Source organism: Centrocercus urophasianus, unplaced genomic scaffold (assembly GCF_019232065.1).
Source record: "Centrocercus urophasianus isolate 14NV4802_14NV808 unplaced genomic scaffold, USGS_Curo_1.0 seq_24, whole genome shotgun sequence".
NCBI lineage: Eukaryota > Metazoa > Chordata > Aves > Galliformes > Phasianidae > Centrocercus > Centrocercus urophasianus.
Window position 1 is genome coordinate 18,462,918 of NW_024884800.1, and position 22,033 is coordinate 18,484,950.

Consider the following 22,033-nt stretch of genomic DNA (forward strand, 5'->3'; position numbering starts at 1 on the left):
CTTGGACACAGCTACTGTGCACTGAGTCAGGTTGTTAAGCTTTGTATTTATTTAATCTTTGGGAAGATAAGGATGGAAGTTCCACTGAGAGCTCTTTCGTTTCATTCTGTATCAGTTCACTAGGAGCGAAAGCAGTTCTAAAGCCACAGGCAATGGCTTATATCTCTTGTAAGTCTTCTAAAGCCTTGTCATTATATGCAGTATTATGTTGTCTTTTTTTTTTTTACAGAATGACCATTGCTCTATCGCACGCTATCTGCCTTCTTGTGACTTGATGAACCACACTGTAAAAAGCAGAAATCTAATAAAGTTCTCCAGAAACCAAAACCACTGAGGGAAAAATGTTTTCCTGCAGCACCATCTTGTGGTCCTGGATTTTAGTATGGAAAGTGTCTCAGGGGCTGGAGGGAACACTCTGGCAGATTTGGAAACGGCGCCTAGCACCGAGTTGTTTCTTTCACCAACGACAAAGGCATCCCATTTAAGAACACTTGTGCCTTCTGGTCAAATTGGCACTAATCCAGTTCTTTGGAGAAAAAGACAGGAAAGACAAGTTTCGCTCAGCAATGTGCAGCTTGATACACAAGAAATAGATCAGCAGATGGGGAAAGATGTCTTACAGATGGATCTGGGTCAAACTCCATATTGAAATTATCCTGTGGTACACCAGAGTCCAGGACTAAAAAACAGAAACGATAAAATCATTATCAAAGTGATTATTCATAAATTTTAAATTCTGAAATCCTGAAGGTGATGAAAACATCCACTTGTATGTGACGATGTCAGTGCAGCTGGCCTGTAAATGAGTATTTCTGAAGTGACCTTAAGGTGATAATCCTGACAAGGTTGTGGTTGGACTTGATGATCTTTAATGTCTTTTCCAACCTGAGCAATTCTATGATTCCCCATTCTACTAGAATCATAAAGTCATAGAATATGATTCTATAGAATAATATAGAATAAGAGAATATAGAATGATAGAATTCTATGATTCCGTATTCTGTTAGAATCATAGAATCTGATTCTGTAGAATAATGTATACATAATATAGAATTATAGAACCACTCAGGTTGGCAAAGACCTTGAACATCACCGAGTCCAACCACAACCTAACCACACTACCCTAACTCTAACAGCCCTCTGCTAAATCATGTCCATGAGCACCACATCCAGAAGGTTTTTAAACACATCCGGGGATGGTGACTCAACCGCTTCCTTGGGCAGCCCAATGCAGTGCTTAACAACCCTTTCTGTAAAGAAGTTTGTCCTGGTATCCAACCTAAACTTACCGTGGCACAACTTGTGGCCTTTTCCCCTCATCCTGTCACCAGTGAGATCAACCCCGCTCTGCTGTAAGCACCTTTCAGATATTGGAGGAGAGCAATCAGGTCTCCCCTCAGCCTCCTTTTCCCCAGACTAAACAGCCCCAGTTCCTTCAGTCTCTCCTCGTAGGACATATTCTCCAAGCCCTTCTCTGGACCTGCTCCAGCACCTCCATGTCCTTTCTGTACTGAGCTGCCCAAAACTGAGCACAGCACTGGAGGTGAGGCCTCACCAGTGCTGAGTGCAGGGCAGGATGACTTCCCTGGTCCTGCTCACCACACCATTCCTGATCCAAGCCAGGATGCCATTGGCCTTCTTGGCCACCTGGGCACACTGCTGGCTCATCTTCAGCCCACTGCCCATCAGCACACCAAGGTCCCTTTCCATCAGGCAGCCTTCCAGCCACTCTCCCTAACCGCAACCACATCCGCCACCTCCCTCAGTGCTCTAGGGTGCAATCCATTCGGCCCCATGGTCTTGTGAGCATCCAGCTTTCAGAGCAGGACCCAATTCCACACGCGGTGCTCTTAAGTAACACTCCAACAGGGAATATAAGCATTCCTTAGTCTTTTCCGTCTCATGTCCTACTCTTATAGTGCATATATTTTATGTTCATTTTATTCTGCAGGATACATTTCCTGCAGATGCACTGAATGCTTTCAGTTAAGTACAGTTGTTTTATCAGTTTGTGTCCATTTGTCAGAATGTTCTGTGACACTGAAACCATTTGTGCTGTCAGTGACATGTAAACAAAAGAATTTATCACCCTTCAAATCAAAATCATGAAGTACCAAGTCAAACTTACTTGGGAGCACAGCTCTCTCTTATAATTACCTTCACCCAAGAGGATGTATGTGTTTGTTGCATGCAAGTTTCAGTTGCAACAGTGCCCCTAAATCCAAGAAGCAGGATATTGTTTCTATGTTTGTCAAAATGTTTGCAGACATATTTCAGAACTCATAAAAAAATAACATCAAGAAGCAGTAAACAGATCAGAGTTGGCAAACTGAACACTATTCAGTCTTCATCATTCTGCTGCTCAACATCAAAAATATTGCAGTTCTTTTTCTTACAAAACTATATCCCAACCATCTCTAATACAGTGCTATGGGCAATGATTGCCATATCAAGTTTTAAAACTTCTGCATATGCTAATTTTTTGTGATGACTAAATGCTCTGTCAATTTCATGAGACTGCCTATATGTGTACTTCAACTCTATTACACTTGGGCTTCAAGAAATGTCATTTTTAGAACTAGGAAAACTAAGAAAAATGTATGAACTGGGTAATCCCATGAGTACATAGTTCAAAGTATCACTATTCTGACAAAAGCTATTGTCTTTATTTTTCAGGTTACGGGTAAAGATTCATTTACCACTATTCTTGAAAATTCTACTACACTTATCTCACAGACACAAGGAAAAAGGGCCACTGGTTGCTTTACTACTAGGAAACTGATTTCTACTGACTTTTTTTTTTTTTTTTTTTTTAAAGTGCCTATTTTTACTTTACAATAGTTCAAAACTATTACACATTCATTTCTTATTTTGTGTTACTCTTCAGGGAAACTGAAAGAAACTACATTTTGGCATCACCTGCCCTGGGTGACAGGTCTCCTCAAGATCTAAGGAAGTTCTATGGTGCAGTGATAAACCATGAACAGAAACAACAGCAGAAGAGATGATACTAGTTTCCTGAAGTTCTTTGCCTAAGCATGTCTTTCAAGGAACTGCCAAACAATACATTTCCTAAACCCTCTGCAGCCAGATAAAGAATTACTTGTCGTCTCAGTAGGAATAGCATTGCTGTGCTACAGTGGTCCACTCCCCAAAAACAGTAAGCTTGCCACTCAGCACCAATGTAATTAATGTCAACCATCTCTTTTATCACTTCTTAATCCAGATAGCACTCTAAGGCTGACCTCTTTCTGAACTGTGAAGATGCTTTATCAGTACCTGAAGTGGTTTTAGCATTCAGGAGCTGGAATGAGCAGATTTTCCCTTTCAGCATTACCTTTTTTTTTTTTTTTCCCCCATAAAGGAGATATGGAATGAGTGCAGAGAAACAGAAATGAACAATTTATAATGCCAAATCAATAGAATTAATAAGGGCTGACAACAGTGTATTACTTTGATGCTAAAACAAATCATCTCATTTTCTAGAGCATACTCATGGTTAGTGCACTATCCTGGTGTCTTCCTCCTGCTTGAGTTCATTAATATAACATGGATGGTCCTCTGCACCAAAAGAGAAGAAAAAAGGAGAACACCTACACGTCAGTACAACTTGATTAAGGGACATCTTCGCAAATTCGGTATATCAATACTCTCACTGAAGTACTTCCTTGTTGTCTAATAAATAAATACATCAGTGAGGTTATTATGTCATTGTCACCTTTAGAATGCTGCAGTTTGACAAAGTAAATAGCATTTAATGCCCAGATTACATGCATTTCAGCGTTCAGGAAGAATGGTAGGATTTGAAGCTATGTGAAAATACCAGTATAAAACACCCCTTTCAATAGAATTGAAAAGATTTCTCAGTGATTGAAAACGTCTCCTTGTTTCCTGCAAGCAGCAAAAACCTTATTTTTCTTCTTTGTTCTCCCATGTAACCCAATTTACACATGGGATAAGGGACACAAAAATGGCAGAGGATTTAAGCCTATGACTGCAATATTCATTGAATCACCAAATGATTTGGGTTGGAAAGGACATCACAGTCCCCCAAGCCCCACCGTGTGCTGGATGCCCAGGGTACAACAGCCCGGCCTTGGGCATCTGCAGAGATGGAGACCCACAGCTCTGGGCAGCACTACCAGAGCCTCACCAGGGCTCTCATTTAGCACCCCAGGACAGGAATCAAATTCTGGCAGATTCATTATTTATCCCACAGCAGAAACTGAGGGTGGCTTGTGACAAAAAGTGCTTTTGTGACAAAATCTACTGGACTGGGAAGCCAACAGGAATTTAATATTGCATACATCTAGTACTCTATATAAAATCAACAGTAAGATAATGCTAAACTGAAAGAACAAAAGAACATTCTAAATTTAGTTTACCTTTCTCTCATTTTTATGATCCTCAAAGCCTTTAAGTCAATCCGGTAACAAGCTACGCATTTCTTCACTACTTGCTCTCTTGTTCTGCACAATTTGTTCTATTTTTTTGTTTGCTCTTCGTAAAGGATTGACACACTGACTACAACAAAATGAAACAACAAAAGGAATTAAGACCAGATCACCAAGGTTTTAGCTGCAAAAGCCTAGCTCCAGAGAAGTCAAAGATACTACTGGCTTCAGGTGCTACAACATTTCATCAACAGAACACAGATTGACAAAGCACTTCGATAAGTTTTCCCATCTCTTACCTTTTCTTCATGAATTTCAGTTGACCAGCTGATTCATCAAATTGCAGCCATTACCAGAAAATTCCCAGTAATAGGTCAACTGAAATTGAAGGCCTGCTTCCCACAACTGCACTAAAAATTCAGCAGAAGAAAACAGATTTTACTAATTTTTATTTAAAACCTACACAACATTGTTCAAATATGGCATCAGTAAGTGATGAGAGTAAGTGACTCTATTCTTTAGAGTCTTACTCTGCCCATCATGCCTTTGGCAGTTAGTGAAAAAAAGACCAAAAAAAAAAAAAAAAAAAAGAGGAGAGAAAGAAGATAGGATAAGACAGGTATGGGGATTACAAAAATCATCAGAGAACACTTCAAGAAAAGAGACATTGTGCTGATAAGACACATAAGGAACTGCAAGGGAGCAGGCAGCATCAACTCATTCAGATATTGCTTCCTGCCTAAAAAATATCCTACGAAAAAGGCAAAACACAGAGGTCACCAGTCAGACGTGGTAACCCAGCTTTGCTGATTTCAGAACTTACTTGTGCCGTGAAGGAGTATTGAGACTAACCTGAGCAACATAACTTGACTGCTATAACTCAACCTCTGAAAACTAGCAGCTTCCTTAATAAATTTTACAGAAATTCTATGCTCCTACATATAGGTTCTCTCAGCCTGGTCATGTCTTGACCTGAGCATCTATAGGGAAGCAGCCACCTCCACACAGCACAAATGCCTGCAAAACTGCCACAGAGAGCTACTCACGTTTGGACTCCCTCTTAAAATAAATAAATATGGGATCCTATGGGAAACCTTAGATTTTGCTCTACAAGAAGCATAATGGAATTAATCAATTATCCCAAATTTCATCAGAGAAAGCTCTGACTTTTCGGTCAGTCTAGAGAACAACACTTTACTTCTGTGCATGTCCTGTTGTACTGTGTGTGGGAGCTCTCAACACTGACCATACAGCACTGTTAACGAGAACAGGGATTTCCAACTAAATAGAAGGTTTCAGACTTTTTAAAGGAATGTGTTTTGAAGACATATCCTCTAGCAACAGTTTCTAGAACTAGTAAAATCTGATCAAAGTTAATATATTATAGGATTGCTTTCTTCTTAGAACTGAAATGTGTGATGTTGGAAATTAAAACCATTTAGCATCTGGTTAATCACTACATGAAAAAAAAAAAAAACCAACAACAAACAAGTCACAGCAGAACAGCAATTCCAGTTTCACTGGCTATGAAAAAAAAAAAAACACAAAAAAGATCATTTAAACATTAATGTGAATTATCTCACAATGAATACATATTAATTCATTTTCCAGAAAATATATGATAATTTCATGTTAATGCTTTGCCTCCTGTTTTCCATGTCACTGGTGACTCAGTGTAGCTTTCTGTGTGCTCAACATCAGCTGCTGAGCACAGAGTAAGATGTAATGTGGAGATTTTCACAGCAGGTTTTGTCTAAATGTGGCACACCATAGCAAATAGCCATCTGCTAAACAGCCACATTTATGAAGTCTATGTGTGTGCACATGCATGCATATAATCTCAGTCTACTAATATCTTGCTAAAGGAAAAATTAAAAACTTCAGAAAAATCTACACAAAGACAATTGTGTTACATTAACTAAGCTCTAGTATTAATCATGCTATGTGAAACAGCACCTTAAAAAAATAAAGCCCAATTATGTCAGTATGCTCCATCTTAGTTTAACCATTTCAATACTGTTGAGCTTACATTTTCCCAATTATCATAAGAATGCACACTCATGCCAAAACTCTTTGCAATATCAAACACTAAACTGCTTGCAAAGCACACGTGGGCTGTAATGTGTTCCATACATTCAGTGGGAAAAACCCACTAAAAAGAGCCACCATAAAAAAAAGACCCAAAACAACAAAAAAATTGTTATACGTTAGCAGCATTGAAATAATTTATTTCCTTCTCTCTGAAGTATCTCCTTCTCCTTCTCTTCTGCTCTCCTAAGGCCTACTACTTTGTTCTTCCATCATGTTCTTCCATCTTACTGCATAATTCTATATGTTTATGCCTTACAGAAACTCATTTCTACTTCTTGATCCTTTCAACTTGCCTTTGCTCATTCATTTCTTCCATACCATCTTTCAGATAATTAATTCCCACTTGCACATGCCATTTCCTGTGTAGCAGTCAATTAGTTCTCATAAGCAGTGTCATGCTTGTAGAAATAATTTGAAGGTAATGGTAAGAGAACAATTTTTTCTCCAATTTTCCCACGGCTTAGAGAGAAAGGAAGTGGCAAAAAAAAATATATTCACATTTGTTTGTTTTAAGCTTATGAAGTGAGACAAGCTTTTCTCAAATCTTCCTTTTTTCTTTTTTTTTTCTTTTCTTTTTTTTCTTTTTTTATTTCTTTAAAATTATTATTTTTTTTTTAACTGACGTTCTTGGTTTCCCGTGCAGAGATCATTTGTCATAAAATCTTATTTTGGATAGAACAGGATGGTATGCAGCATCATGCCCTAAAGATTTGTTTGCTCTCAGAGTCTCCTTCACTACCTTTTTTGCTCCCAAGTGGCAGTTGTTGATTTTCCCTTCCTGCTTAAGAGTAGAACCAAATTGTTTTAATATATATGGATACATGGAGATATACATATATAAATATGAAGGCAGGTCAGGCCTGTGGTAGGAAGCAGGTGTGGAAAGGTGGTGATGGTGGCAATGGAAAGAAAATGGGAGAAGTGAGGGAACAAAAGTCTGGTCTTCCATATACCAGCAAACGTGCCCAAGACAGGATCCAGTTCCCACAGAGCTGAACTCAAATTCAGTCACTACTGTTCAAGTTCCATTCAGGCCTTTATGCGGAGATTTCTCTGCTAACCTGCAGCCTGTGAGCCCATATGATCAACATGCAGCTTCACAGTTAAGGGAAGTAGGACTAAGACCAATTCTTTATAACTAAGTCTTTAGAATGGCTGCTGGAGCATTAACATGCTATTTTATTTTTGCTCTGAAGTCAAATTGACTATGTAGCTCCAAAATAGAAGGATTTATTTTTCATGATGTCATATGACTTTTTCAGCTTATTTTCCCCCAGTCTTTTCTCTGCTCACTGGCTTTAGGCTTGTCAGCTGTCCATACCCTTGACATTTAGTAGCAGTATACTGTAAAAGTAGTTGTTTGTGTACTAATTCTTACCTCCTCTGGAAGCAGGCACAGCAATATAATGGTACACAACCCAAAATTAAAAATCCTACCGCCCCAACCAGAAACAGTCGAAATATCAGTTGCAGACCTGTAGGACCAGTGGAAGTTTGTATTAGATACAAACAAGTCCAAAACATATGTAGAGGTACAGGTGACAGAGATTAGCCTCAAAGACAGACATGCCTGTATTTCAATCATCAACACAACAGGAAAGGGGCAAATCCTGAAAAAGCATGCAGATTAGAAAGATCAAGTCAAATTTGACCACTGGATTTCAAACACTCCCAAAAGTCCAGTTAGTTTCAGAAATAATCACATGAGTAATCTCAACATGTGAAAAATTGTAGTCCTTTATCAAACGAGTCTTACATAGATGTATATACAGTCCTATAGAGCAAAATCATGATAATTAATGCAATTTATCTACTTCAGATCAAAACTTTTGCAGCGTCTTCTTTAAGCTTTATTTTATTCCTACTGAAGTTAAAGACAAAACTCCCAGATGAGAAGCATTCAAGTGTGCAGCCTATGCCCATAAAACAGAAACGCAAGTGGCACGAGTCTTATGTCTGTTAAGTGCTTCTTCTGTCAACAATTGCTACAAGGCAAACAGCATGTGCTCCCAGGCAGTAAGCGCTGATGATTTCTTTGGACATATGTTGTATATCTGGAACATTCAAGTAGCTAGCTACAAATAATTTGATAAAATAGTCCATCTTTGAAATTTACTTCCAAACCATAAAAGGAATCAAGCAGTCAGGGTTTAAGAACATATTAAAATTAAATATACTTATTAAGTATATGTCCTAAACATGAGCAAAACATGTAGAGTTTTCACTATATAGCTTTTCTTCTCACTGTAGTTGTGTGTCTTCGTGTGTATTAAGGAAGCACAACTAGGGAACAATATTCTTAAGACACTTGATTTCTGCAGTGTGCACCTAAGAGTCTGGTGACCTTGCATTCAACAGTACCTTTTTTTTTTTCTATCAAAAGTAGCACCATATTTATGGCTGCCATAGCACTGGAACATGGTGTTGCTCAACTACAGGAAAATATTCCAAGTTTGGTTCTGACTCCTGTTTGCTTTTGAGCAAGTACATCAAGCTTCTTGTTAGCTCACAGATATTTTCTCAGGTTTCATAAGCATATTAAGTCAGCTCCAGAAAACTGAATATAATCTCTGAAATCAATGCATGACAAATTCTATCAAGAATACCTAAGCCATTAATCTCTACGTTCTGGTTTCCTTTTTAGTAAACTTGTACTAACATACTAACTTATCTGGCAAGATTGCCTCTGTCTGAGAAGTCTTCCAGTTAAATTGTCAGTGCATAAAAATACAATATAAAAGGAAATACTATGTTGGAAAAATCAAGATAACACTTGACTCTGTTTCTATTCAAGTCTATGACAAGTCTTCAAATACCATTCCAACATTTGACATTGCTCTTAACAGGTAACTGCATTCTAATGCTGCAGACTGGAATGGTTTGCCCAGAGGGTTGTGCTGTCTCTATCCTTGGACACGTATTCAAAACTTGACTAGATAGAGTCCTAGGAAACCCGCTCCTCTAGCTGACCCCACTTGAGGAGGGAGTGATGGGATTACATGACCTCGATGGATCTGTTCCAAACTCACTGACGGAGTCTAAGAAGAGCCTTCAACTTTGTACATCTTTCATTTTGCTGAAGGAAATTCACAACAAAAAGCAACACCATTTTCTAAATGCTATATAAAAAAAGGGAAACAAAAAGATAAAAATGAAGATTTGTTTCAACGTTTTTAGTGAAGCTGCATTTACCATACAGTGCTGTGCAACCATGGGATATAAAACAAGATTGCTGAATTCTCTCATAAGAGGAAAAAAATATCATCCACTCCAAGTCTATGCTTAAAGAAAATAATAAAGGTAAAACATTACATTCGTTATGTTAAAGGTAGAATTTGAGAAGACAATTATCTAAAGTTTTCGTTGTAAGGAATTTCTGCACACCCTGAAGCCCAGTCTTCTGCCTGAAGCAGTATTACTATCGCCATTAGGTGAAGTAACCTGTGTCTTTGTGTGGCCATGTCAAAAAACTCTCAATAAAGGTGATGCCACCTCTTTTCTCATGACTTCTTGTCTTGGTTCTATGGTTTTTGTTGTTGGTATTCCACATCATAGCATCACGTAAAGCATGGGGAGCTGAAGAGTCAATGCCCCACTTCTGTGGACCGCTGATTTTCTGAATATCTGTAGAGAAGAACTACATACCCCAGAGGACTTTGAGTTCAGAAAGAAAGATAAAGCTCCTGACAAGTCATGAGACTCTCTCTCTTTCTCACTGCCTGGCACTGTGTAGGTGTGCTTCCCAGCTGTTTTACCTTCAGTTCAGAGTGAGGTCTTCAGCTTTGGACACTCTCTCTCAATCTATTTCATTTAATAGCCTCAATTCTAGTTATATATTGTATTACACTATGCAATCTTGCATTCTGATATCATACACAGTAAATTAACTTTCCTCCTCTGATGGTTGCTGCTGTTCTGTTTTTAGGGCCATCTCCCATCTCCCTACCCTCCCCCTCTTCCCGGGGCCTGGGTCTGTGGGTGCCCTGCCCCATTACTCACAGAACCAGCCTGTAAATTGTTGACACCCCCCCTTTTCGGGCCAGTGAGCCTGCTGTCCCCCATCAGACGCAGACAGATCTAGAGATAACTCTGTGACACTTGTTCAAGAGGTTCACTACTGTTCTAATGAAGTTTTATTTCCTAATATCCAAGCTGAATTTCTCAAGCCTCAATGAGTTGCAATTTCCTGTCATCTCATCTGGTCCTACCAAACAGTTTGGCTTCCTTGTCTTAATAACCACCCTTCAAACCGATTTCTATGGCTATTTAATAACCATTTAACCTCCTTCTCAACAAATATTTCTTCAACTTCAACAAACCCAATTTCTTCAACTTTTCTTTATAGCACTGTCACAGATCCACTTCTTTGTATTAAACTCACCATCCTTCCATTTCCACAAAGAAAGCCTTCCCTCTATTCTTTGTACTAGCTGACATAGCTACTTCTATTTATATTTCATCACATGTTCTTTGTGCTGAGGTTTACAAGCCACCCAGACGATGAATTGTTTTCTGTATTTCTATGCAGAAATAAATGCCCACTTAAGCTTGCTTCAAAGAGAATGGTGACCCAAGAAACTAAAGGAGAGAAAAGAAATGAAAAATCACATTGTCTTACCAGGAAAAGTACTTGACTATGAAGCAAAAATTTACAGAAGAATACTTACTGTCTTTAAACGGGATATAACATTCCAGTTCATGTCTGCCTTTGGAAGGACAACATCTGTTTTCCAAGCACTCTGTTGCATTAATATTCCCTCCTACATGACAAGGGACTAAGGAGTGCTTTTCTTTGTATCGGCAAGCTTTAAAAAAAAGTAGTGAAATGTAAGATTTCTGTTCTAGAAGCAATACCTAGAGAAAGAGAGGCTATTATTTTCATGCTTCTAGCATGTTTTGAAGAAGTCTGTTTAGAAGCAGTGTCATTGACTTTCATGTAGAATTCTTCCACAAAAACTAATCAGTCTTTATTTTAAAGTCAAGAGAAAACCTACAATCATGTCATATGAGATCTTAAATAATTGGCTTTTTTTTTTCTGTAAGAAACATTTAAAAAACTGAATTAAAAAACATTTGTTATTCATGTTTCTAAAACTGAAAGACGCTAAGTTTCCTGACTGCACTGTTTCTAATTGAGAAAAAAACAATCAAACAAATAGAAACATTAAAATGTCTTAGATTTTTGAAGGGTTGATTATACAGTGTATTGCAACAAACCATCTCTCCATTCAGCACTAATTGCATGATTCTACAAGCAGCTGATATGAGCAAAGACCTAAGATACCCAGTCAGTTAATGAACACAACACGTAAAATTTAAAATTTGCTATTTAAAAATAGATTTACAGATAATCATAAGATCTTCCCTGGGAAGCGTTACGTATAAATGGCTTATAAACTGTAGAGATCTGACATACAGTCTGTGATTTAATTCCTATAAAACTTAGTATCCTTCATGTGAAACTTCCACAGAAGCTGCAAAACATCATTTGGTTCTACTACTCCCAAGATAGGCCGCACTGCCAGCTTCACCTTTATCGCATTCATTACTGGTAGTCAAATTCAGTTATATTAAATGTGAGGTCAGGCACTTCACAAGACCTCAGTGTTTATTTAGAGCTAGGCAGAAAATCATCAAGACCTTCATTGTTATTACTAAGCAGTTATGTATTCAGTGATGAGTGATATTTGCCTTGTATTTGTCAATGAAACCATTCTGGAACCAGGCTTGCCAATTTTGTACATGCTGTGCACTTTTTCCACATTTCATGGATTTTATCTTTCTTACTGCTATTAGCAAATACGTTCTATTTTGATTTCTTTCTCAATAGTTTTCTGAAACTAACGCACACCTCATCAATTAATTTCAGCAGTTCAAGAGTCTTATCTAATGGCCCTGAATCCTTCCTTAGCCAGTAGAAATGGGAGTGACTACTACTGAGCAAAATATGCTTACACAAGCAGACTACAAAACTAACTCAAAACGGATGCAAGAAAATATGGGAAGGTGAATTCTACATCAAATTGTCCAGCACTTCTAGGTCAGCTTGTTGATGACAGATAGTTTTATAAGACAGAAGTAATGCAATTGAAGCAAATTTGTGATGGCTCAAACAGCACATTTAACAGTACATTTTTGATAAGAACTAGTGAATTTTACAGTATCAGACTGAGGGGTTTTAAATAGACTGAGTGCCAACAGTTAAGGAGTGAAAAACTGTACTAAAAGTAAGGTGGAAGAAGAGGAAAGAAATAGTGCTGCAGTGATGAAATGGCACTTACTCACTGGCCTGAAGAAGTTTAAAAGAGCTTCAGATGCATCTTTCAGTTTCGTGATAAGTTTGCTGGCTGTCACTTCATTTTTTTCCAAAGCATGAAGAGTTGGTGATGTAAAACCTGAAAGCTCATAATGATTAGCTCATTACCATCAAAATATCTGTAATTAATTAAATTGAATGACATTTTCATACTGATTATTTTTCATTATGAAGGCATTTATAGTCATTATGAATTGTGACTGCTGATGGCTACTGAGGTTAAGCGCAGATGTCTTTCCATTGCATTCAATTATAACACGTCAAACTGCTTCATGAACCACAATGAGTAAAGAATTACAACTATGAAATTTAAATAAAGGAGTCAACTCACATGGAAATTGAAAAGAAAAAAAGCACTACTGTTCACATAAAATGTGCAGGTTACATGAAAATTCTATACTACAGTTGTATTTTCTTATATATGCAAGCAGAACTTCTGCTTATACCCAACCAAATTTCCCCTTTTAGTTGGAAACAATTTCCCCTTCTTTCACCGCAGACCATGCTCAGAAGTCTGTCCCTCCTTTTCTGTAAACTGCCCTTTAGATACCAACAGGCCGCTCTCAGCTCTCCCCACAGCCTTCCCTTCTCCGTGCTGCACAGCCCAGCTCTCAGCCTGTCCTCGCAGGGAAGTGTTCCATCCCTCACATCGTTTTTGTGCCCTCCTCTGGATGCTCCAACAGCTCCGTGTCTCTCCTGTGCTGAGCACTCCCCATCTGGACGCAGCGCTCCAGGTGAGGTCTCACAGCACGGAGCAGAAGGGCAGATCCCCTCCTCGCCCTGCTGGCTGTGCTGCTTTGGAATCATCCAGTATCCAGTTGGCTTTCTGGACTGCGAGAGCACAGTGTTGGTTCATGTCCAGCTGCCATCCACCAGCACCCCCAAGTCCTTTTCAGCAAGGCTGTCCTCTATCCTTACATTCCCCAGCTCGTCCTGGTAATGACAACCCAGGTGACAGACTTTGCACTTGGCTTTGTTGAACCTCATGAGTTCTTCTGGACCGCTCAGCCTAAGTCCCTCAGGACAACATCCCATCCCTCAGGCATGCTGACAGCACCACGCAGCTTGGTGTCATCCGCTAACTTGCTGAGGGTGCGCTTGATCTCACCATCAATGTCACTGACGAAGACATTAAAGAGCACTGGTCCCAATACTGACTCTTTAGAGATACCACTTCACTGGTCTTCATCTGGATATTGAACCACTGACCAGCACCCTCTAGGTAGGATCTCATAAATAGTTCCTCACCCATCAAACAATCCACCTCTTTGATCCCTATCTTTCTGATTTGGATCTCTCCAAATGTGATGTGGGGGACTGTGTCAAAGGCCTTACTGAAGTCCAGATAGATGACATCAGTGGCTGTTCCCTTACCTGCTGACACAGTTACACCATTGCAGAAGCCAAAAGGCTGGTCAGGCAGGACCTGCCCTCGATGAAGACATCCCCACGTGCCTCAGTATAGCTTCCAGGAGGATCTGCTCCGTGAACTTCCCCAGCACTGGGGTGATGCTGACAGATTGGTAGTTCTCAGATCATCCTTTTTACTCTTCTTAAAAAAGGATACGACATTGCCTTTTTTCCAGTAACCAAGGCCTCCTCAGGACTGTCATGACTTCTGAAATTTCATAGCGAATGGCTTTGCGACTGTGTCAGCCAATTCTCTCAGGACTGTGGGATGCATCTCACCAGGACCCATAGACCTCTACACTCTTTCCAGGGTACCTGTCCCTTCTTCCACTACCTGAGAAAAATCTTTCTCTTCAGTCTGACCAACCAGTCCCAGTTTAGCTGTGCTGGTCTCTTGCCTTTCCAGAATTCTTACAGAGAAGGAGAGCTCTTGTAAGGAAAACTTCCTTAGAGATCCACCACTTATGTTCTGCTCCCTTGTCTTTGGTGAAAGATACCCAGGGAGCTCTGTTGACTCACCCCCCCGAAGAGCAAGCAACTGGCATTCCTAAAGTGTAGTGTCCTGATTTTGTCTGTCTCATATCCCTCAGGAGCATGAACTCCATCACTGTGACAGTGGGTTCCTCCTGCTCACCACTTCCCTGCCCATCTTTGTCCCTCAGTTCCATTCTTCAACCTGACTTTGCTCACAAGACCCTGTACAGGAAGAAAATGAACAGCAGTACTCGTAATACTCTTGCTGAAACAGACCAACAACCATCGTTCTGTCTCAAACTAGAGACTGAAAGAACTGATAGCAGACTGTGAGAATTCTTCTTTGTTTTTTGGCTCAAAGCTTGCTTCCTGAGGTATTTCTTGTGATAAGACTCTGAGTGATTTGTTGAGGAGGCAACTAATGGGTGCTAACCATGTGACAATGGATACCACTTTGGGAACATTTGAAAGCCCCTTCCTCCAGAGCTGCTTCCTCTGTAGAAGAGCAGATGAGAATGCTCAGGAGTGTTCACTGGCAGAAGATCTGGCCTGTGACTAAACAGCTCCAGCTAGGTGTGGGAAAACTGGGGAACGATACCATCGTGTTCTGTGAGAAACAGGATGCAGATGGGCATCCCTGCTCCCTCTTATCTGCTGGCAAGGCCCAGAAGATGGAAACAAAGGAGTTTTTGCTGAGATCCCAGAGCCAGAAGCTGCCACTCAAAGGAGAGCTGACTCGACCACTTTGGATTTGAGCTGTCACTCCAAAAACAGCTGACTCAACCACTTTGAAGCATTGAAAAAGGGCCATCATCACCATGGTCGTCGTCCTTCGTCGTTGTCAACAGAACAACAATGCCTGACGACCCACCACTATTGAGGATCAAAGACGGAACTACGAACCTCGCTGGATCCATGGTGGTGACTATGTCCCTCTTGCTTCCTATGAAGACTCCTTGCCTCTTCTTTCCTATCTTTTCTATCGCCCTCCTTCCCTTCCCCATTACCCTAATCATAATAGCGTCCGTCCTCCCCTTCCTCATTTCCCTGATCAAGATTTGTAATGAACTGGTCGGACCAACATTTGAACCATTGCTTCTTAATCTCACGCTGGGTATATAGATGATAAAAGAACCTCCTCTCCCTCCTATAAATTGGAGCATGACACAGACCCCTGGTACAACAGCTGAGGACCAATTGAGCACACGCCTAAAAAGCAACCTATGAGTCAAACATCTTACCCCATAAACAGTGAGAAGTACAAGAGCCCCTTCGAGCTCCCCTGCATGGCTGTGGGCTGCTGGAGCAGAGATACCTCGAGGTCACCTTACGCAGAGATCCCTTACACCCTGACATCAAGACACCTTAAGGATACAGATCTTTGGTAAGTGACCAATTGTTTAAGACTGTGTTAGCCTCACGAAGATTACATCTTTGATTGACTGTAAGCTTTGTTAGCCTCACAAAGATTGTATCTTAGATTGCTTGTACGCATACAAGCCCAACACAAACTGCTGACCAAGTCGGGACTGGGAGGGGATTCAGCTGCACTGTGGCTCTTTATCTCTGCAGTTCAAGGAGTTCAGAAAGGAAGGGGATCAACTCTGAGCCTCCTGACTCAGTGAGAGGGCTTCCTGAATGTGCATTTTTAACCCTACTCTCTCTGCAGTAAATAACCAAGTGCATACAACCATCTCAAATCTTGTTAAGTTGCTGCCTTGGTTACAATTATGCTTCATTAAATCACTATACTGTATCCATATTATAATCAATAAAAATAATCTAGCTTTTCTCCTACAAGTGTTTTCCATCCACATGATCAACTGTAGTTGAAGCCCCCCCAGCAGGACAAGAGCCTGTGATTGCAACAACTCCTGTAGCTGGAGGTGTAAGGCTTCCACAGGCTCTGGTGCACGAGGTGGCCTGAAGCAGACCCCAACCACAAAGCTCCCTTTGTTGCCTAAGTCTCTAATTCACACCCTTTTGCTTTGACTTGCTCATGGCCATTCTTCAAGGACAACTCTTCACACTCCATTCTCTCCTTGATGTAGGGGGCAATGCCTCCCTCCCCCTTCCTTCCCTGTCTCTTATGAACAGCTTGTAGATATTGATAACCACACCACAGTCATGGGAATCACCCTACCAGGATTCAGGGCAGCAACTATGCCATGTTTTTTTGGTAGTATGGTGGCTTTCTCTTTGTTTCCCAAGCTGCATGATGTGTTGCTGTAGAGCACTTCAACTGGGAAGCTGGTCCTGCCACCTTCTTAGAGGATAACTCCTTAATTACTTTTAAGTATTTTCACCTAGTTCCCTGCTGCCTTCTCCTGTTACCTCTGGTTCCCAGCTCATCATCAAAAGATTTCAAGACTTCTCAATCACCTTACAACTATACTGCTTTGAGGCAAGTATAATCAGTAAGCCTTGTTGTCTCACTCTACCTTTTTTTCATCAAAGCAGAAGTAAAAGTCACAGGGGGACTCCACTAGAAATCAACTATTTTACAGTGTGGAAGAACTCAGAATTACTATTTGTTTGCCTTCTCCCCCACTCCAACCCTCCACCCCCAGGAAAAACTTACATAATCAGAACTGTAAGAGCTTTCAGTGACAATTTATTGAAAGGCATTTCACAGTTCTACAGTGCCTAACCAAAACCTAATGTATTCAAATAACTTAAGGGTTTTTTGTTTGCTTGTTTTTTGGAGTTATTCTCAAGCAAGGAACACCATTAGTTCCAAGTACATAAATGCTCTATTTGTCTTGGGGCACAATTTACTTTTTCAGTGCCATGTGACAGTCTTAGGAAAAAGAAGCATCATAGGCATAATTGAATTCACATCAAAAAAAGGGACTGAGATGAACGTTTAACAGGAAACTGACCAACAAACTTCACATTAGCAGATACATCACTGTTTCTCCACCAGCCTTGATGATCAAGTTAGAAATTTTAAAGGAATTCAGGTTTCAAACAAAGTTTGAAATAAGTTTTGTAATAATTTCCTAGGAAGTTCATGCAATGACATATCTGGCAATCAGTTTGATAAGTAACACCTTAAAAGATGACCACAATTGTCTTTCTTACTACTCCCTCACCTTATTAAACCATATCAAACTTGGCTTAAAGAGACAAACCATGTAATAGACACTGCCAATCACATTTGTATCTATATTAGATTTCATACATGCATACCTATTAAAGATGTTTTTGCTTATTTGCGAACAGAATGACTTACTGATCTAGGTACTGCAAAAGCATTTTACAATGAGTTTTGCAGCAAATTGATAGCTCTTCAACAAGATGATGCCTCAGATATGGATTCTCAAAGCATGAAGGATTAATAGCAAGCTTAATGTGTGGGCTGATACTTTAAGCGCATTTCAGATGACATTTAACTTCATTTGGATGCAAGTTAACAGCTTAACAAAAATAATCATTAACTATTTTGAGCCACCTGCTGCAGTAAGCAAATATCAGATCTCAACAGGTTTTAGGAACAACAACTGTATCTTGGAAAATGTAGTGTAAGTGGGGAAAAAAAAAAATCAACAAACACATTTAAAGCAAGACAGGTGTATTACCAAGTAGGCAACAATCAGCACATTTCTCACAGGCACAAACATCAGTGGGAACTACAGTTCTTGAAAAAACATTTGCTGTATTTAAGTGACAGGACTCTGACCAAACCCATCTGAGTGCCTAACTTTGTCACACTCTTCAGTATTTTCCAATCGATGCCAAGACAACAAGACTGTAGCTTTATAGGCATGTTACTTGCTTCTATGAAATCACTTTTCACCGTGAAAACTCGCATGAACTGATGCTATGAAGCAGTATCAATATGACATAGTTCCATGCCAGATGAGTGCCAATTCCTTCTTGCAGCATTACTGTAATAAACCAAACGCAATAAGGCATGTGGTTACACACAGAAACTTCTGATCTTTTAGCTTTGCACTTATGCACTACAACAAACACGACAGATTGCTGCACGGAGCAGAATGTCTGCTACCCTCCTCACAAATAAGGAGGCTAAATTCAACAAAACATTTGGTGATAAGAAGTGATTCTGAATAAATTACTCATTTTTGAGCTTACAGGGAGGCAGCTTGTTAAATCGGGACTGTGGGGGGGACGGGGAAATACATCTCTTCAAAGTATCTCAGAGCTAGATAATAACACCTTGAAAGATCACTTGTAGCCAAGTATTCTAATTCGTATTTAGTGAACAGAACGAGCACTGAAGAATTCAAAATTGTCGGAAGCTTACAACAGAATTCTAGTTTAGCTTACAGAGTTCTTCAGTTTTCCCAACATCAGAGAATATGAAATGCTTTAAATAAAAACATGTTAAAAAAGGTGACAAAAAAAAAAAGAGATATAATGGATAAAAATACTTTTAAAATCCTGAAGTCATTTGTATCAATTTAACTCAAGTTGGGTTTTACACCTCCAACCACCCCCAGAAGATTGCTGCACCAGATGCTACGTTTCACTGCCTGCTGCTCCTGTTCTGAAACACTAAAAGATCTTTTTCAATCACTATAACATGTATTAAGACAGCTTAAACCAGGGATTTGGTTAGCATTGGTAAGGGAACAGAACCCTATTTTCTTAAGTGCTGTACAGAGAACTGAACAGTTGTGTTTTATGCAGGTACTGTCCTTTGAAGGGTCTGCTGTCTGAGCTGCTGCTGCTAAATGAGGAACACTTCATCGCACTTTGAACATACCTAACCTGTACAGTAACACACATTTGTTGTCCCAAGGAGAAACTTTTTTTTTTTTTTAAAGAGGGTAGCAATCTAATTCTCAAGACACACATTATAGTTTCTCCCCAACATACTTTCCTTATGCTTTCTTCTACAATTGGATCAGTAAGATCACGGCTATCCTCTGCAACTCCACACAGAATCAAACCTCCTCGTCACAATGGACTACATGTTCCTTATGATGCAGCTCAGAACAAACAGTGTAGATGTGGAACTGAAGCTAATGTTTGACAGACCAGAAAAAGAAGCTGCATATGTGGTTTGAAAAAGTCAGCCTCCCAAGGAGCAGACTGCTAGAAGACTCAGTCTTTTAACTCACTAAGTTAAGATTACATTTGTGCCACTAACATACAATACAGGGATACCATCTAATAGACACATATGCAGACCAGGTAAAGGATATCTCATGCCATTAAAATACACTCCTCAAAACAGACAATTGATTTTATTAAATCTAACTTGAGCCTTGAGTATAGAATAAATCCATCAGCAAAAAATGCCCCCCAATATGACCTCAAACAAATTTTCACTATTAGCACTTCTACAATAGTTCCTCATCATTTAGAGACTACATCTATGAGATGCTAGTATTGTTTAAATTACCTGCGTTTATTGGAAATCGGTTTCTTTTATTCAGAGCAAAATCATGAGAAAGAATCTTGTCTTATTGAACCCCCACTAGAAACTTAAAAAATTCATCTATAATTGTTTTTTTTTTTTTTTTTTTTTTTTTTATGATCCAGTTTCATAGGGCACTTAGAAATTACTTTAAGCATTTCTTTAAAACAGGCTTCAAATAATAAAAAAAAACCCAACACAGTAGCAACCAGTCCATACTCAATTTAGTGTTATTTATCTCCATCAGGAATTGCTCAAGATCAGTGATCCATATATCATGCAGAAGTGGCAGAACATAAGATACAGCTGAGAATGACTGTTAGGAATAGAAAGATTCATTACTTGTTGTGGGCATAAGATCCACAGGCTGCCGTGAAAAACTCATACTTCCAGAGAGTGGAGAGCTACTGCAGTGAAGACTATAAGTATGAAAACATCACGTGAAACTGACTTGATTTCAGTGAAACTCATGACAGCACAACCCTGTAGACTAAACCGGACTCAGTTCAGAACACTTAACTCTGAAGAACTAACATCAATTTTCATAGCATACATAAAGATGCCCTATACATTCAGATATTACATTTCTTCTAGCCACTGTGATTTAATGGATGCGAACACAGCTGGAGAAGCTTCTGACTAGCATTTTTTTAAGATGAAAATGTAACTGTTATGTTCAAGTTGATGGTAAACTCATCATGCAACTGAAAAAACTACATTAAATAACATTATCAGCATCAAAACACTCAGTTCTACTATTACAGCTGCTACTGTTTCAAGAAAGTCTTCAACAATACACATAGTTAAGAAACCCTGAGACTCACCTTTCCTTTTGTTGTTTAATACAGAACACCACTTACCAGAACCACACATCAGGGCTCCTGAAGCAACTGTGGAATACACTGTGAGTACACTGTGAACTACTCAATCTATTCCCCTTTAATATTCGATGTATGAGTTTTGAAGAAGATATGCTGCAGCTCAGAAAAATAAGTTACCTTTCACAGTAAGCGTTCCTACAGAGTCTACTCACTCAACTTACTTGCAGCACTTTACTTGTTTTTGGCCTGCTGAAATGGACAAGCAAAGAACATTTTATTTTAGTGACACAAAACGGTAGAAAAAGCCAACCCACAAATAGGTCATCTAAAAAGTTTCCATACTCAAGTTCATTGATTTGCTTCTTGAACTCACAAATACTCATCGAGTAGATCTACCATCAAGATAGAAAGGGTCTTTTCCTGAGAAAATTGATTCCTGACAGTATTTTAAGCAAATTCTGAGAATCTTGACTACCCAACAATATTAGCAAAAACGCATTCAATACAGAAAGTAAACACAGACTTTCTACTTTCATTAACATTTGTTCATTTATAAGGCTTTGAGGTTAACCCTATTGAATTTAAACTGCCATCATTCACAAATACCCCCACTCTGTTTAAAGAATTTTATTTTTAAAATAATTTTAATTCCTTCGATCATACTTTATAAGTTACCAATACAACAGGCCTGCACTCAAGGATCAGACATTTGTTGCACTTTCAAGTTGTTTTTTTGCTTTTTTTTTTTTTTTAAACCATCACATGATTTTTCAAAATAAAACTAAACATTTAGATTCACAGTTTAATTTGTTGAAATTTAATAACATTTAAAAACACTAGAATTTGAATTGAAAGGGATACATGTTAAGTACACAAATACTGAAAGGTCATAATTCCAAAATGCACTTGAAAATGGAATGTGACTAATTAGTCAGAGATGTATTTTAACCTCACATTTAACCTAGTTAACACCTTAGTAAACTCACCACTAATTTTAAGAGATATAGTGCACATAGTGTGACAAATCAACAGATGTTGTACCATTTCATAATGAGAAAGTTTTCTGGAGCATTATGCGCCATATTTTTGAAAACTGGTAATACTTCAGAATTCTTCTAGAATGTGGAAGTACCAAAGG

The 22,033-nt window shown here is 39.1% G+C and overlaps 1 protein-coding gene across 1 annotated transcript; it reads right to left on the minus strand.

Annotated features, from left to right (window-relative positions):
* Positions 1-3,421: 3,421 nt before the first annotated feature.
* Positions 3,422-22,033, minus strand: FMR1NB (FMR1 neighbor). Its single transcript, XM_042825274.1, has 6 exons — positions 18,498-22,033; positions 12,767-12,880; positions 11,153-11,290; positions 7,864-7,960; positions 4,386-4,524; positions 3,422-3,561 (listed from the first exon to the last, which is right to left on the minus strand). Exons 1-5 carry the CDS (start codon positions 18,601-18,603, stop codon positions 4,422-4,424), a joined length of 558 nt encoding a protein of 185 aa, XP_042681208.1. The 5' UTR covers positions 18,604-22,033; the 3' UTR covers positions 3,422-3,561; positions 4,386-4,421.

Bases quoted from the DNA above. Each gene is read 5' to 3' on its own strand.
- FMR1NB (XM_042825274.1), bottom strand. From the start codon at position 18,603: ATGCCTTATTGCGTTTGGTTTATTACAGTAATGCTGCAAGAAGGAATT. The intron at 11,291-12,766 runs GTAAGTGCCATT...TTTTTTTTAAAG, and splicing joins AAACTTCTTCAGGCCAGTGA to CTTGCCGATACAAAGAAAAG. The intron at 4,525-7,863 runs GTAAGAATTAGT...ATTTTGTTGTAG, and splicing joins TGTGCCTGCTTCCAGAGGAG to TCAGTGTGTCAATCCTTTAC.